This window comes from Arvicola amphibius, chromosome 9 (genome assembly GCF_903992535.2).
Source record: "Arvicola amphibius chromosome 9, mArvAmp1.2, whole genome shotgun sequence".
NCBI lineage: Eukaryota > Metazoa > Chordata > Mammalia > Rodentia > Cricetidae > Arvicola > Arvicola amphibius.
In genome coordinates this window covers 59539974-59557892 of record NC_052055.2, presented here as the reverse complement: position 1 = coordinate 59557892, position 17919 = coordinate 59539974, and the positions used below count along the sequence as shown (strand labels likewise).

Genomic DNA, 17919 nt, shown 5'->3' with positions numbered 1-17919 from the left:
GTTCTGGAAGACTCTGAACTATTGAGCCATCTCTCCATCTCCCTGGTTTTTTGTTTTATTTAAAAAAACAACAAGAAGAAGAAATCAAAAAACAAAACAAAACAAAAAACAGGTTCTCACCAAGTACCCTAGACTGGCCTTGAACTCCCTATGTCATCAAGGATGACCTTGAATTCCTGATACTATTATCTTTACTTTTCAAGTGCTCAGTTTTTACAGGTATGCAACGGAGACCAGCTAAAACAATGTTTATAATTTCTTAAAAGTCACAAGGAAACCTGCCTATGCCTATAATCTCAGCTATCTGGATGCTGAGGCAGGACTGTGAGTTCAAGGCCAGCTTGGTCTACACTGTAAGGACACTATCTCACAACAAAACAAGAATATATCAGAAATATCTTAGAAACCATAAAATAATAAAATAGATGTAAGTAGTAAAAGCATTCTTTTAAAAGCTTTAACCATAGATGTATGTTGTGGGTATTATTCAAAATCTTTTTTTTAAATTTATTTATTTTTATTCCATGTGCATTGCTGTTTTGCTTGCATGTATTGTGTGTGAGGGTGTCAGATTTGCTGAAACCAGAGTTACAGACAGTTGTGAGCTGCCATGTGGGTGCAGAGACTCAAACCCAGGTTCTCTGGAAGAGCAGCCACTACTCAGAATCTTGATGGACTGCTCTAGTTCATGTTTAAAATGTTCTGAGAATGCACCAAACTATAATGCATTTCCAACTATCTGAAAACAAGCCACCAAACTCTCAAAATAAAGTAATTTTTATTTCTTCTGAGGAATATGTACACACTAAGATGAAAATGAATGAGAACTCTAATGTTGGTGGGGAGATAAAGCAGCCGTGACTCAGTTTGCCAGTGGAAATATAAGCTAACTAAAGAACAGAATGTAAGGAATTTGAACAGAGACACCCTACATATGCTTCCCAGGAGGCATAGATTATAAAATGAAAATTTCAGTGCCAGCCATGGAATCCCCAAAGAATGATTCCTTAGGGAGTCTCCGGAGGCCCCCAAAGTAACACAGGCTATTGCCAGAGCTCTTGATTGGCCATAACTGTGATGAGACCTTGTTGTTGAAGACACCACACATTGTCACTGCAGGATACAGAAAAATCACTCCGGAACTGGTTGGGAAGCTTCCCCCTTGATGGCGTACTTTCATAAGGCTGGAAGGTGCTACATGGTTGCTGGGGAGAAAGGTTATCAATGGTCTTCCTCAGCACTGGACCTGCCTGGGAAAACGTGCCCAACAGTGGAGTGACAGCATGAAGGCTATGGTGGTGTCTACTCCACAGGAAGGAATTCACACCTGTGCTGTGAATCTGGTCAGAAGACTGAGTGAGGTCATAGGCCCACTAGGAACCTCCTAATGCTATTCTGCTGAAAGGCCATGCAGTCAAACTGCTTACTAAATATTGTATTTATATTTACAGATTTGTGCAACATTTGTCACAGAAGCTTTTTACAGCAGGCAATAGTCAATACAGAAATCCATGATTGGTCAGCGTGCTAAGAATAAGTGACTGTATTCACCTAATACGACACTTATGCAAATCCTCATCCCAAGGGTCAGGGAATAGAGCAGGCCAGAAAACATGTGGGAGAGTCGAAGAGGTGCTCTGAAATACTGTTCTCAGGGCTGGCGTGGCTGCTGCACTCATGAGCTCAACAGCAGCTGTGGTTAGAAGACTTACAGGAGATCAGCATGGATGGGGAGGTGCTCACAGGCCCATGGCTAGCTGAGGAGCTAAACTGATGGCTCTGAAAGAGGGTTATACATTTTGTATTTGGGGGTGCAGCCATTGATAAGATGCCCATGCTCTAGTGGATGATCCCACAATATATGGGCACACAGGCAGAACTAACCAGACTCATTGGGTTTAAAAAAAAAAAAAAAGAAAAGAAAAAAGAAAGAAGGAAGGAGGAAGGGAGGGAGGGAGGGAGGGAGGGAGGGAGGGAGGGAGGGAGGGAGGGAGGGAGGGAGGAAGGGAGGACATGAGTTAAGGAAAGGGGGGAAAGTGGAGGGGAAACAGAGACCACAATCAAAATACATTGTATACATCTATAAAATTTACAACCCACCTCAAAAAAAAAAAAAAAAAAAAGAAAGAAAGAAAAGAAAAGAAAAAAAAGAAATGAAGGGGCTGGAGTGGTGACTTAGCAGTTAAGGACACTGGCTGCTCTTACAGACTGACGGCCCCCACATGGCAGTTCACAACTTTCTGTAACTCCAGTTCCAGGAAATCCAATATTCTTTTCTGACCTCCACAGGCACCAGGCACAACATGTGATACACATACATGCACACATGCATGCAAACATTCATATACATAAAATAAAAATAATTATTTTAAAAAATAGAGAGTAACAAGGGATCAATCTCGTGCTAAAGACCCTTAAAATAGCACATGAAGCTTGTTATGTTTACTTTGTTGGGTATTTGAGGTTTTATATGATAAAAAAAATGTAAATAAGAAAAATCATAGCCAGGTGTGGTGGTGGTGCATGCCTCTAATCCCAGCATTTAGAAGGCTATACTGTGAGACCCTGCTTCAGAAAACAAACAAAATCCAAAAAAACAACAACAACAAAAAAAAAAACTCACCCCAAAACAACAAACACCTTTGGAAAAAGAGGACAGTACTGAAGAATTACTCAATCTTTTTGTCTGCATTAAAAAAATTATATAATGTATACGTGTATACATATACACACACACACACACACACACACACACACACACACACACACACAGAGATGTATGCCTGGAACCCTCAGGCACCAGGTGAGGACGTCAGAGCCCCTGGATCTGAGGTTACAGGAATTTTTAAGCAGCCCAATCCAAGTGCTAGGAACCTAACCAGCATCTTCTGGAATTGCAGCAACTGCTGTCGATCACCAAGCCACCTCCTTTTGCATTTGTTTTTAAGACTGTTTACTATGTAAGCTGGGCTAGTCTTTATCTAGAGATCTTCCTACCTCATCTCCAGAGTGCTGGGATTACAAGTATGTGCCACCATGCCTACCCAGTTCAAAGCATGTGCATCCTTTGTCTGTGGAGATTCTCTTCATGTTTTTCTGGGCATATGTGTGTGTGTATGAGGTGTATGCCTACTGAGAGCACCTCCGGAAAAGGCCAGAGAAGGTTGGGGTCCTGCTTTCTCACTCTCAGCCGTATCCCCTTGAGACAGTACTTCACACTGAACCTAGACAGGCTGGTGGTTAGCAGGCCCACCAGTCCTGTCTCCACCTCTCACACAGCCCTGGGGTCACAGGCAAGCACATAACCATGCCCAGCGAAGTGGGAAAGAAACAGTTGAAGACAGCTCCATGCATACAGAGCATCTGTGGGGCTCCAGCTGAACCCCCAGCACCAAAGAACACAACAAAACAAAAACACCAGTTTCACAAGTGCTGGATTTGGTGGTGCTCAGGAAATGAAGCCTGCTATATTTAAAGACAGGATCTCCTATGTAACTCACGCTGGCCCTAAACAAGAGATCCTCTTGTCTTCACCCCCCAGAGCTGGGAACAGAGCCCTGCGTCCCTACACCCAGACTGAAATCAGTTGTTATGAAAGCTGCTGTTGATAAGAATTACCGAAAAGACCAGACACGGAAGGTGTGTATCCTGTCCTCTTCCTCAGGCCTGTAAAGATGTGTGTATTCTGTCCAGACATGGAAGGTGTGTATTCTGTCCTCTTCCTCAGGCCTGTAAAAGTGTGTATTCTGTCCAGACATGGAAGGTGTGTATCCTGTCTTCTTCCTCAGGCCTGTAAAGGTGTGTGTATTCTGTCCAGATGGGTGCAGTTAAAAGGGGGAAAGTGAGGCTGGAGAGAAAACTCAGTGGTTAAAAGTACCAGCTGCTTAGGTTTGATTCCCAGCAGATCCCATACAGATGGCTCACAACCATCTCTAACGCCAGTTCTAGGGATCCAACACCCTATTTTGGCCTCCACAGGCACCAGAAACATACATATATGCAGGTAAAACATTCCATACATATAAAATAATAAATATATAAATAAAACGTCTTTTAAAAAAGAGAGAGAGAGAGTGGATAAAGCCTGGTGTGATAGCACACACCTCTAATTCTAGTGCTAGGGAGGCTGAAGGAAGAGGACCATGAGTTCAAAGCCAGTCAGGGCCATATGAGACCTAAGGAGAATGAGCACAAAGGGTGGGGAATCTATCCTTCCTAGGCATATCAGTGAGAGAAAAACACTCTTGTTCCCTGGAGACTACTTCAAACCACAGGAGTATGGAGTCTTCTAGAAAAGAACTGTGTCACAATTCTCAAGACCAGCTACAACACTGTAGATAACAAAGTCAACTGCAATTGGGCTCTGGGAGATCTCACTGTGACAGATATGTCAGCTCTGCTGCTTTCTACGAAGGATTAGAGAATATTACCAGGAATCAGGATTTTGACATAGCAACAGCTCAACCCTCATTAATGCACACTGGCATTTTCCTTCTCAAAGCTCAGGGCCTTGGTAGGCTAACATACAGTAACAGGTCGTGGTGCACATCGTGTGGCACCCCACGTAAGTCTCCATGACTAAGCAAAGATCTGTCATTTAAGGTTGAGACCTAACATTTTCAAAGCAGTACAACTAACCCAAATATGCCTACATTCACACACACACACACACACACACACACACACACACACACACACGTACACACACAGTACACATGAGGGTGGGAGGACAACTTTCTGGGTCTGTTCTCTCCATCCATCATGTGGTTTCTGGGACAGAACTCAGGCTACCAGACTTAGCAGTGAGCGCCTGTACCTCCTGAGCAAGTCTACAAGTCCTTCATCAGAGATCAGAGACTGTACAATCTAGAATTATTTGTTCTGCCTGCCTGCCTGCCTGCCTTCCTTCCTTCCTTCCTTCCTTCCTTCCTTCCTTCCTTCCTTCCTTCCTTCCTTCCTTCCTTCCCTTCTTTGAGACAGGGTTTCACTGTGTAGCCTAACTGTCCTAGAACTAGCGAGGCTGGCCTTGAACTCACAGAAATCCACCTGCCTCTGCCTCCCCAATGCTGGGATTAAAGGCGTGTGCCACCACTGCCTGGCCTTTTTTTCTTTTCTTTTTAAAGTTAAACCACTTTATGAGAGAACAGGACACAGAACCCTGCCATTTTCGTGGGTGAAATGGCAGCAGCCTCCAGATCCTGTGGAAGTTGAGCCAGAGAGCAGCACATGCACTGGTGAACACTAGGAGGAGATACTACATTTCTTTACTGCTGGAGCAAGAGAATATCTGTTCTACAGTCCTAGAGATGGAGACTACAGATCCCTGGTCAACATAATCCAAGGCCCTACTTATTCTTCCTTTTTAAATTTTATTGTATTTTGCGTTTTTTTTTTTTTTAAGATTTCTGTATTTATTTTGTATACACACACCAGAAGAGGACACCAGATCTCATTACAGATGGTTGTGAGCCACAATGTGGTTGCTAGAAATTGAACTCAGGACCTCTGAAAGAGCAGCCAGTCTCTCAAACAAAATGCATTTAAAAATAAAACCAATTTAGAAGTATAAAAGCCAGTAAATTAGCTAGTTTTGTGTTAACTTCACACAAGCTAGAGTCATCAGAGGGGAGGGAACCTCAACTGACAAAAAAGCCTCCAAAAGATGGAGCTATAGGCAAGCCTCTAGGGCATTTTCTTGATTAGAGATTGATGGGAGAGGCCCAGTTGGGGTGGATGGGGGCCACTCCTGGGCTGAAAGCAGGCTGAGCAAGCCATGGGGAGCAAGCCAGTAAGCAGCACCCCTCCATGGTCTCTGCATCAGCTCCTGCCTCCAGGTTCCCGCCCTGCTTGAATTAATATCCTGACTTCCTTTGATGATGAACCGCATACACTCTTTTCCTCCCAGGTTGCTTTGGTCACGTTCATCACAGCAACAGTAGCCTAGCTAAGACACGCAGCTCTACTCACACACATGACATGAAAGGAGGACTGGTTGGAAAAGGAGGGAGTAGAGGGAGAGTATGTAGAAAGTGATCAAATGAGCATGTTGTAAGAACGCATTATCATGTATAATTAATATATGCTAATGCAAGGGGAGAGTCTGCTCTGTTCTCAAGGGTAAACTGATTACAAATTAGAAAAACCCATTCTAGTAGACTCTCCATAGTGTCTGTCAATGTGTAAGTAAGCATTTTATTACATTATCAAATTGCTTCATTCATGTACCTCATGAAGCTATGTGAGGGATGACTTCTATCTTGTGGTAGTTTGAATGTTAATTGGCCCCCCATAATCTCATAGGGAGTGGCACTATTAGGTGTGGCTTTGCTGGAGTGGGGATAGCTTTTCTGGTGAAAGTGTGTCACTGTGGGGGTGGGCTTTGGGGTTTCCTATGCTCAGGATACCGTCCAGTGTCTTAGCTCATTTCCTGCTTCCTACAAGACTCAGCTCCTTCTCTGGCACCACCTCTCCCTGCAAACCACCATGCTCCCCACCATGATAATGGACTGAACTTCTGAAACTGTAAGCAAGTCCTCTCAATCAAATGTTTTCCTTTGTAAGAGTTGCCGTGGTCATGGTGTCTCTTTCACAATAATAGAAACCCTAAGACATAAGTGCTTAGTAAATATTACTGATGGGATTTTATACTTCTGTTTTAATTCTGCACAATCAGTGCTATATATACTGTTATCAATATCGTTTTGTTTTTGTTCTTTGTTTTTTGAGACAGTCTTTCTACACAGTCCAGCCTGTCCTGGAACTCACTTTGTAGATCAGGCTGACCAGGAACTCACAGAGATCCACCTGCCTTTGCCTCCTGAGTCTGAGATTAAAAGTGTCTGGCCAATCTGGCATATCTTTAATCAAACATAAAGGTATAAAAGTTCAATTGTTGAAAGGTAAGTTGAGTGCTGGAAATATAGATCAGTTGGTTGGGTGCATGCCTAGCATACACTAGACACTGGGTTTGATCTGTAACATTGCATAAACTAGGCATGGCAGGACATTCCTACAACCCCACACTTGGGAGGTAAAGGCAGGAGGATCAGAAGTTCAGGACCCACTAGTGAAATGGTTCAGCAGATAAAAGCACTTGTCATCAAACAAATACATATGCAGAAACAAATAAATGTAAAAAAAAGGAGTAGTTCAGATCATCCTCAGCTACACATTAAGCTCATGGTCAGTAAGGGATACCAGAGACCCTGTCTTGAAAAACAAACCTGTAAGGCTGTGTGTTGAAGCATGCACTCTCCACAGGGAGCAGGAGAGCATTTGGGTGTCAGCTGGGCCGACAGCAGCAGCAGGGTGACTGTGCACTGAACTCTGGGAAAGCTGCTGGGCATGGACTGCTGAGGCACACATTACCCTCCTGACCTAAGGCAGCTCATGATTGGTCTCCACTAATTCTTAACCATGGTCCACCTACCCTCAGGCCTAACAGCTGTGGAGATGCTCTCTTCTAGAAAAAGCCCAGAGACTCAAGAGTGACAGGCGTGGTAAGTTTTACCTGAGCAAGGCTGACAACAGCTAGCCCTTAAGAATTCAGAAACATGGGACAGTAAGTCGCCGTGAACTTCAACCTGCTTATTTCTGTAAGCCTCACTTAGAATGGAATTCTACAGGTACACATTATCTGAGACAAAGAAAACAGAGGGAGGTTAAAATCAGACTCAGCACTCACTAATCAACTATGAGATGGATCTGCACAACACACAAAAAGGGAAACTTTCTTGAAGCAATGGTACGTAAAGTGTATAGAATATACATTAACACACACTCAGAAGGAGCTGAAGCTGAAACATGATGTCAGACTTACTCTGATATAATTAATAATATGAAGGAGACAGGAGGGCTCTCAATTCCTGTTCTTCTTCTATGTTTCTGTTACAAAAACTTTTTTTTTTTTTGAGTTTTTCAAGACAGGGCTTTTCTCTTTTCTGTGTAACAGCCCTGGCTGTCCTTGAACTACTTTTGTAGACCAGGCTGACATTAAACTCACAGAGATCTGCCTGCCTGTGCATCTTATGTGCTGGGATTAAAGGCATGTGCTACCATGCCCAGCTAAAACTCTTTAGAGAGGGAAAATGCATATATTTTATTGAAAGTATATAGTTTGTTTGATAGCATTAACTTGTTCTTTTAAAAGAAGGTGGGCACGGGGCTCACATCTATAATCCCAACACTCGGCAGATGGGGCAAGAGGACAGTTCAGAGACAGACTTAACTGCACAGCAAGTGTGAAGTCGGAAAAACTGTTATAGCGTATTCTGAGATGGCTATGCGTTTTATTTCTTTAAATAAAATAAGCAATTTTAAAATACACTGTGTCCTATCTTCTGTGTGTGTGCAAGCAATCATGTATGTGTGCATGCGTGTGTGTGCCCGTGCGTGTATGAATGTAAAACTTAGTATCTTCCATTATGTGTTTATTCATCACACATGTGGTGGAAGCAAAAAATTCTATAGAGCTTACCCTGCTATCTTAATGAATAACAAAAATATTCCTAAAACACAGCGGCTTAAGAAATAATTTATGACTTCTTATGAATTTGTGAGTTAGCTGGATTAATGATCTGTTTCATGAGTGTCAGCTAAAGCTGCAATCATCTGGGCCCTAAACTAGAGCATCCAGGATGGCAAACTCACGAGCTGGTCCTGGGCTTTGTCGGGATACTTGGGTGGCTGGACCTCTCCATGTAGTCTCAAGTTCCCTCTGTTCATGGAAATATATGGTTGCTCCGAGAATATCATCAGACTTCTTCCTGGCAGTTCAGGGTTCCCCACAGTGCAGGAGAAGAGAATTTTCCCTAGGGATGAGCTCCTATACCAGACCTAGTTTACTACTTTCTGCAGCTCACACGCCCATATTCAGTGTGGAAGGAGGATCTGAGAGGGGCTAATATGAGAAAAGCAGCAAGATTTTGTCCATGTTTAAGGCAGGGTATCAAACACTCCAGGTTAAGTTCCTACCTCTACCTCCCAAGTGCTAGTTTTACAGGTGTGCATGTATTAACTGTGCAGGAGGCAATGCTGTGTTACAATGCCATGTGGCATAAACTTACATATGTGCTCTTAGTAGTTGTGAATGTTCCAGTGCTCTACAGCTTCCTGAGTGTTATTGCCCACGTGTGGACGGTCAAATGGGCACCACTGGACATTAACATGTTCTCACAGTGCCTTGTGTGGAGTGGTTTGAATGAGAATGGCTATAGGCTCACATGTCTGAATACCTGGTCCCCGGCTGGAGGAGTGTTTGGGAAAGATTAGGAGGTGTAGCCTCATTGAAGAATGTGTGTCACTGGGAGCAGGCTTCAAAAGCCCACACCATCCCAGTTAGCTCTCTCTCTCTCTCTGCCTCCTACTTGAGCATCCAGATCCAGACTCCCCACATCCTTCAGCAGGATTAGCTTGAACTAACAAAGGAAGTCCACATGTCCAGATCTCATCACAGGAATAACAACACTGTGAAAGATCAAGCCAGGATCTTTTCTCCAAAACTCACTTAGACATGCTTTCCAATGACAATCACCTCGATGAACTTAAAAGACCCATCATAAACCTCCTCAAAGAGATCGAAGAATTTAAAGGAGATACAAAGAAACAGCTCAGGGGAAGCAAGGAGAAAGAGCTCAGGGAGACTAAATGCAGAGTGACGTAATGTGACACAAGAAACCGCAAACACAGGAGTGACGTAATGTGACACAAGAAACTGCAAACACAGGCTGCCGGCAAAAACAGCGACCAGACAAGGCTGAGAGTGGGATTCAGTCGGAGACAGAGACACGGAAGAGAACTTGAGCTGATATGAGGATGGAATTGAAAATCCAAAGAGCCCAACTAGAAAACTTGAATGAAAGCTTTACAAGCAGAATAAATCAAGCAAAAGACAGAATATTAGATCTCAGAGATAAAAGAGAGGTTCTAAACCAAATAAGCAAGAACATGAAAAAAAAAAACAAAAAAAAAAAAAATAAAAACACAGGAAAGAAGTACACAAGAAACGTGGGATCATGTAAAAAACAAGACAAACAAGGCTGGAGAGATGGCTCAGAGGTTAAGAGCATTGCCTGCTCTTCCAAAGGTCCTGAGTTCAATTCCCAGCAACCACATGGTGGCTCACAACCATCTGTAATGGGGTCTGGTGCCCTCTTCTGGCCTGCAGGCATACACACAGACAGAATAATGTATACATAATAAATATTTTAAAAAAACAAGACAAACAAAAAACAAAACAATACCTTTGAATTATAGGCAAAGATGGGGAGAAGAATCCCAAGTCAATGACATAGACAAAATTTTCAATAAGATAATACAAGAAAACTTCCTCAAACCAAGATGCATCCATATGACAAGAAGCATGCAAATCCCCATAACATATCATATCATAGAAAAACAGCATATCATAGTTTAAACACTGAGTATACATAATAAAGACAGTGTATTAAAACCATAAGAGAAGAAAAGCAAGTCACGTATAAAGGAAAATCCATTAGAAGAACAGTAGAGTTGTCAACTGAAACTCTGAAAGCCAGCAGAACCTAGAACAATGCATCCCAAGTCCTAAAAGACAATGATGGTCATCCTAGAATATATACCCAGCAAAACTATCTGCATATCTGAAGGAGAAAAACTTTCCATGATATAAACAGCCCAAAAAATTATACCCAACAAAGCAAACTTAAATAAAAGAAAACATTATTTCAAGCTGAAGGAACAGCACAGCAAGGGGAACACAAAACCCTAATGATTAAAACACAAAGTACCACTGAGAACACAACACCAAAAATTGACAACACAATGACCAATGAACACATATTTCAATAACGACCTTAAATATCAATGGCCTCCATTCCCCAATCAAAAGACACAGACGGACTGAATGGGTCAAGAAACAAATTCCATCTATACACTGCCTACAAGAAACACGTTTTAGTTTTAAAGGTAGATAATACCTTAGACTAAAAAGGATGGCAAAAGTACTCTAATAAATGGGACCAGGATGCAAGGAGGTGTTGCTATGACAAAAAAAAAAAAAAAAAAAAGACTTCAACTTAAAACTAATCAAGAGAGTAAGAGGGACACTTCATTCCAATCAAGGGGCAGTTAATCAAAAAGACATTACTATCCTAAACACATGTGCACCAAACCTGGTGCACTTAATCTCATTAAAAATGTTCTAGTGGATTTAAAAACATAGATTAACAGCAATCCATTAATAACAACTGATTTCAATACTCCACTTTCTCCAATAGACAGGTCATTTGAACGGAAAAAAAAAAAAGAAACATCAGAAACAACTGACATCAGACATCAGATGAATTTAACATACATTTACAGAACAGCTATCCAAACACTAAAGAACACAAGAGCACATATACTCAACAGCACATCAGATGAAGTTAACATACATCTACAGAACAGCTATCCAAACACTAAAGAATACAAGCGCAATCTACTCAGCAGCACATCAGGCAAAGATAACATACATCTACAGAACAGCTATCCAAATACTAAAGAACACAAGAGCACATATACTCAGCAGCACATCAGATGAAGATAACATACATCTACAGAATAGCTATCCAAGCACTAAAGAACACAAGAGCACATATACTCAACAACACATGGAAGATCTTCCAAAATAAACCACATCCCGGGATACAAGACAAATCTTCCCAAATTCAAAAAGACTGAAGCCATTCCCTGTATCCTATCTGACCACAATGCAGTAAAACTTAAAATTGGCATAAATAAATAAATAAATAAATAAATAAGTAAAACCCTCTGGTAATTATGCAAATTCATGGAGATTAAATAACTCATTACTAAATTATAAGTGGGCCAAAGAAGAAGTCAAGAAAGAAAGAACTTCCTGGTACTAAAATGAAGATGAAGGGGCTGGGGAGATGGCTCAGGGGTTAAGAACACTGACTGCACTTCCAGAGGACCCAGGTTCAATTCCCAGCATCCACATGGCAGCTAACAACTGTCTGGAACTCCAAGATCTCACACCCTCACACATACATGCAGACAAAACACCAATGCAAATAAAAGGAAAATAATTTAAAAAGAAAAAAAAAAAGATGATGAAAACAGAACCCACATCCCTGAAGGCAGTCCTGCATGAGAAATCACAGCTCTACATGCCTCCATTAAAAAACCAGAAAAAGCACAAATAAATAGCTTAGTAAAGCATTTTTAAAAACTGGAAAAAAAAAAAAAACAAGAGCAAAATAAATCCAAATCCTGTTGGCAAGAAATAATATCAGAGCAGAAATCAACAAAACAGAAACAAAGGAAAACAATACAAAGAATCAACAAATCTTAGAGCAATTTCTTTTAGAAGATAAACAAAATTGGTAGACCCTTGGTCCAACTGCACACACAAAAAAGAGAGGACCCAAAATTAACAGTCAGAAATGAAGAGGGAAACATTACAACAGACATCAAAGAAATTCAGAATACTATGCAGGAGTATTTAAAACTTGTACTCCTTCCAGGACAGGCTCTAAAAAAGCTGCAGAGAAACCCTGTCTCGAAAAACAAACAAACGAACAAACAAACAAAAAACAAATAAAACTTGTACTCCAGTAAGCAGGAAAACTGAAAATAAATTGATTTTTAGATTCCCCCCAAACCACCAAAATGAAACCAAGAAGCAACAACCTAAAGAGGCCCATAACAAACGAGGAGGCTGAAATAATAAGAACCTTTCAGCTAATAAGAAAGTTCAGAGTCAGATGGATTCATAGTATAATTCTACTAGATAGTAAAGACTTGCGTCCATCTAGTCCTAAACCAGGAAAGACAACAGAAAAAAAAAACTATAGGCAAATATCCTTGATGAATACAGACTCAAAAATACACAATAAAATATTTCCAAACAGCATACACATATATCAAAAAGATTATATGCCATAACCAAGTAGGAGTTGTACCTGAAATGCAGGGATGGTTCAACATACACAAGTCAAAACGCAGTAAACCACATTCATAGACCTAAAGACAAAATCACATGATCATTTCAATAGATGCAGAAAAGTCCTTTTACAAAACCTAGCGTACCTTGATGATAAAAGTCCTGGAGAATGTAGGGCTAGAGGAAACACACTTCAACACAATGAAAGTTATATACAAGGAGCCCACAACCAACATCATTTACGTCAGTGGTTCTTAGCCTACTTAATGCTGCAAACCTTTAATACAGTTCCTCATGTAGTGGTGACCCCAACCATAAAATTATTTCATTACTACTTTATAACTATAATTTTTCTGCAATTGTGAATTGTTTTGCAAATATGTGCTATGCAACTCCAAGGGGATCTTGGCCCACAGGCAGAGAACCACTGTTCTAAATGGAGAAAAGTTTGGAGCAATCCCACTGAAATCAGGAGCAAGACAGGATCCACTATTTTCATTCTTTTTAAACACTGTGTTGAAGGTTGAGCAATAGGACAAGTGAAGGAATTAGAGGATACAAATAGGGAAATAAGTAGTCAACTATCCCTATTTGCAGGTAATATGATGCCATTATACATTAGAGATCCCCAAAACTCTACCAGAACTTCTAGAAACTGTAAACAAATTCAGGAATGTATCAGGATGCAGAATCAACTTACAATCAATGGCTTTTCAATACACCGAGAATAAACATACAGAGAAGGAGATCATGGACATACTCCCATTCACAACAGCCTCAAAGAAAATAAATATCTAGGAATAAACCTAAGCAAGACATAAAGGACCTCAACAATGAAAACTTTAAACCTCTGAAGAAAGAAATAAAGACACTAGAAGATAGAAGGACATCCCATGTTCATGAACTGGTAGAATCAACACTGTGAAAATGACAATCTACCAAAAGCTATGTACAGATTCAATGCAACCCCAATTAAAATCCCCATCTCATTCTTCACAGAAATAGAAAAACAAATCAAAAAACTATCCTAAAATTCATATGGAACCACAGAAGGCTCCCAATAGCCAAACAATCCTGAACAAAAAGAAGAATGCTGAAGAGATTACAGATCCAGTCTTAAGATACATCACAGAGCCATAGCAATAAAACAATAAAGCACTGGTACAAAGACAGATACGGAGACCAGTGGAACAAAACTTCAGACCCAAACATAAGCAAACATATAACATCGGCTACTGTGTTAGACAATGGTGCCAAAAACATGTTGGAGAAAAGAAAGCATCTTCAACAAATGGTGCTGAGAACTCTGGTTCTCCACAAGCAGAAGAATGAATTATACCTGTACCCATCACCTTCCACAAAGTCTCATTCCAACTGGATCAAAAACCTACAGATGAAACACGGAAACTGCTGGGATAAAGCAAATCATATGCCTGTATTTCTAACCCTACATGACACAGGTGTGTGCAAGGACTTCCTGAGCAGGACCCAAGTGCCTACCAATCAAGGATCACTGAAGTGGACTTCATGAAACTAAGAAGTTTCTGCCCAGTGAAACAATCAACTGGGGCTCAGTGTAAGAGTGCTGTCTGCTATTCCAAAGAACCTGGGTTCAATTGCCAGGGCCCACATGGTGGCTCACAACCAACTGCAACCTCAGTTCCAGGGGATCCCACACCTTCTTTCTGACTTCCTCCAGCCTCTGCATGCACTTATGCAGGCATGCTAGTTAGTGAGCCCAGAGACTGGGCTAGGGAGTGTACTGGAGCAGCTGGACCTGGCTCTCTCACGTGCTGGGGATTCAAACTCAGATGTTTGTGTGCAGCAAGCACATGCTTGTAAAGCAGAGTCCCCTGGGCATCTCCCCAGCCCTGAAAAGGGTTTTAGACAGAAGTATGGTCCTAAAGATTTTTCCAAAGCAGAAATAGAATAAAAGATCAGAACAAAACCAAGTTTAAATACATTCCAGAAAGTCTGATTAACTTATATATTTTTTTTAAAAAGGGACCTACAAAAGGTAAACCTTAATGACGGTGTGTGGGTGCACAAACACCTATATTGTATTGGCTGTATTGCTATGTGGTCCGATGACCCAATACCTTCTATTCCAGATTTTCATTAAATGTCTCCACAAGTGCCATGGCGCACGCGTGCACACACACGCGCGCACACACACACATAAATGGGGGGGTGCGTTCCACTATCAACATAGAAATAATATTTATTTTATATAAAAAGAATGTTATCAACATAGAAATAACATTCCTTTTACATATAAAAGAATGTTAAAATAGTGAACCATGTTTAAGACCTATGCCTACATTACCTTCAAATACAGCTTTTCTTCTTTTCCAGATGTTTTCTAGGAATCCCCAAAACAAGACTAAATTTTTTTTTTTTTTTTTTTTTTTTTTTTTGGTTTTTCGAGACAGGGTTTCTCTGTGGCTTTAGAGCCTGTCCTGGAACTAGCTCTTGTAGACCAGGCTGGTCTCGAACTCACAGAGATCCGCCTGCCTCTGCCTCCCGAGTGTTGGGATTAAAGGCGTGCGCCACCGCCGCCCGGCAAGACTAAATTTTTGATCACAGAAAAACATCTTAACTTCTCCTGCAACCTTTGAGACCTAGAGTAATCCCATGCATAATCCATGATCTGTTAGGTTAGCGATTCTGTTAAGTATAACTCAGGCACCACCAAAACCACTACATATAGTCACAGTAAAGACAGCTCTGAACCCCAATCTCAGGTGTGTCTTCCTTGAGCACCTTTCTTTCCTTTAGTCCCCATGGCTAAATGGATGTTTAAAAACATTTTAATGAACTCCAAATCTGCTTCATAGTAGCTTATCCTGAAATTCTCTCTCTGTGGCAAAAATTCCTAAGGGGGAAAAAAATTCCAGCTGCTCCAGCAGTGTGGGGCACTGTCCCCTCCTCCAGCTGCTCCAGCAGCGTGGGGCACTGTCCCCACCATATCTTTCCTGACAATTAGCTCAATACATAGGTGTCTAGAAATATCTAGAAGTTATCTTTGCTACATTTTTTTGAGACAGGATCTCATGTAGCCCATGACAACTTTGCTATGTAGCCAAGGATAGCCCTGAACTCCTGATTCCCCCTGCCTCTATCCCCTGATAATTCATGTAGTTCTAATGACTTTGTCACTGTTTAAAAACTTCTCAGCTCAAGTTTCCAAAGACAGGAACCCTGGAAGAGAAGCCTTAAAACAAGCTTGTCATAAAGGATGGCTATGTGTAGACTTCTTATCCAAGTAGTCAACTCAACCGCAGTTTCCAACTCTCCAACTGCCTAGACACCCCTCAGGTGCTCAATTTAACCCTTTTCTCACATGGATTAGGCATACCATACCACATATACATACAAGGCCAGTGCCAGATCTCCCACCCCAAGGCCCTGCAGAGCTGACACCTCCCACTCCAAGGCCCTGCAGAGCTGACACTTCGCAGTCTTTCTCTAGTTCTCCCACACCACTCAAGCCAACAAGGGGAAAAGGTCTCCCCACCCCGCTACTAGCAGTTTTTTAAACTCTACGCCCGCCTTCCCCACTTTCACGATCCTGCCTGTTACTGAGAAGGTAAGGTGCGAGGAAGCTATCACTCACCTCATGCTGTACGCACCAGCGCCCAGCTCCTGGCCAATGCCGGACAGGCTAGCATCAAAGTCCTGCACCAGCCCCGACTCAATCACCTCGTCCGCCAGCGGCAGCTTCAGCGCCCAGGCCATGCCGGCTCCTTCCTCGCCCTGTACAAAGGCACGGAGCGTAACTCTACCCGGCAGGGAACCTACAAACTCCCTGCGCAGCACACCAGAACCCCGAGCCTGACCCTAAGGCTGCACCCCGGTTACTCCCGGGTGCCTCAATGGCCAGGATCCCTCTCGTTCGGCTCTCGGGAGCGCGAGGCGCCCGGGTCTCAACTACTCCGGACTTGCCCGAGTGCGGCTGAGCACTCCAGGCCGCGAGGCGCCCTCCGCACAGCCTCTAAGCCGACGCGCGGGGCACGCCAGTCGCCCGGGCGTCCCCTCCGCCCCCTGCCGCGGAGAGCTCCTCCCTCCGGGGGGGCCCGCACTTTCCCCTCAGGCCTCGCTTCCGGTCAGCAGATCACTTCCGGTCACCGGTTCTCCCGTGTTCCGTCCTCAGAAGAAAGCCCAGGTTTCTGCGGAGCGCTCCTCACGCCCTCGGGAGCGCCTCCGAGCGCCCGGAAACCTGGAGGGGAAAAGTTCGGCGTAGACTCGAAGCGCAAGCCAGTCCCAGCGCCAACCAATCATGGCGTCCTCTTCCGCCCGAAGGTGACGTCACGTTGCCGCCCACCAGTGAAGAGGCGGAGTCTGGCTTGGCTTCCGTGGCGGTGATAGGCTATCGACGCTAATATTCCCCGCCCCCGAGGCGGTGGGCGGCTGCCTTGCCCAGGTGTGGACGGCGTGACACGGAGCTGGGATCGTACCGTGAGATTCTGGTCGCGCTGCGATCCGAGAGCTGGTGGTCTGGCCTTACCCCGCCCGCCTCCTTCCCTGGAGGGACATTGTGTCCCTGGTGCTGTCTCAAACTCTCCTCACTTTCCGCCTCGTATCTTCACCCTTCTCCTAATGCATTCGAGCAGGAGACAGGGAAACTGTTGGGGTGTTTGTTGATGTTTTGAGACAGGGTCTCTGTAGTTTTGACCTGGAAGTGAGACATGCGCAACCTCTGCCTACCGTGCCCTGCTTTTTCAAAAGTTATGACGAGGAGTTTTGGGGAAAGATCTGCAGAGCAAAGTCAGTCCTGGCGTCTTTATTTATAGCTCGATAGCCAGAATAGTCTCACAGAGATTGCATTTACTTAATTGTAAATAAATAAACCGTAACCAGGCATGGTGGCTTATGCCTTTGATCCCAGTACTCCAGAGACAGGCAAGCTGATCTGGTTTCCAGGTAAGCCAGGGCTGCATAGTGAAGACCCTGGAGCAGGGAGATGAAATGGTACCAGTTCCACCTTGCTCTTTTAG

The 17919-nt window shown here is 42.9% G+C and overlaps 1 protein-coding gene across 8 annotated transcripts in view; it reads right to left on the bottom strand.

Moving 5' to 3' along the window:
- Tfcp2 (transcription factor CP2) overlaps positions 1–17201 on the bottom strand; it is a 44805-nt gene extending 27604 nt beyond the window's left edge. For 2 of the 8 annotated variants that reach the window (XM_038342861.2, XM_038342860.2), the window contains exon 1: positions 16539–16989. In XM_038342861.2, the coding sequence (XP_038198789.1) occupies positions 16539–16660 (122 nt within the window). In that variant the 5' untranslated portion in view covers positions 16661–16989. The other 6 variants (XM_038342859.1, XM_038342858.1, XM_038342862.1 and 3 more) reach the window with 6 other exon arrangements.
- Between the last annotated feature and the right edge of the window lie 718 nt (positions 17202–17919).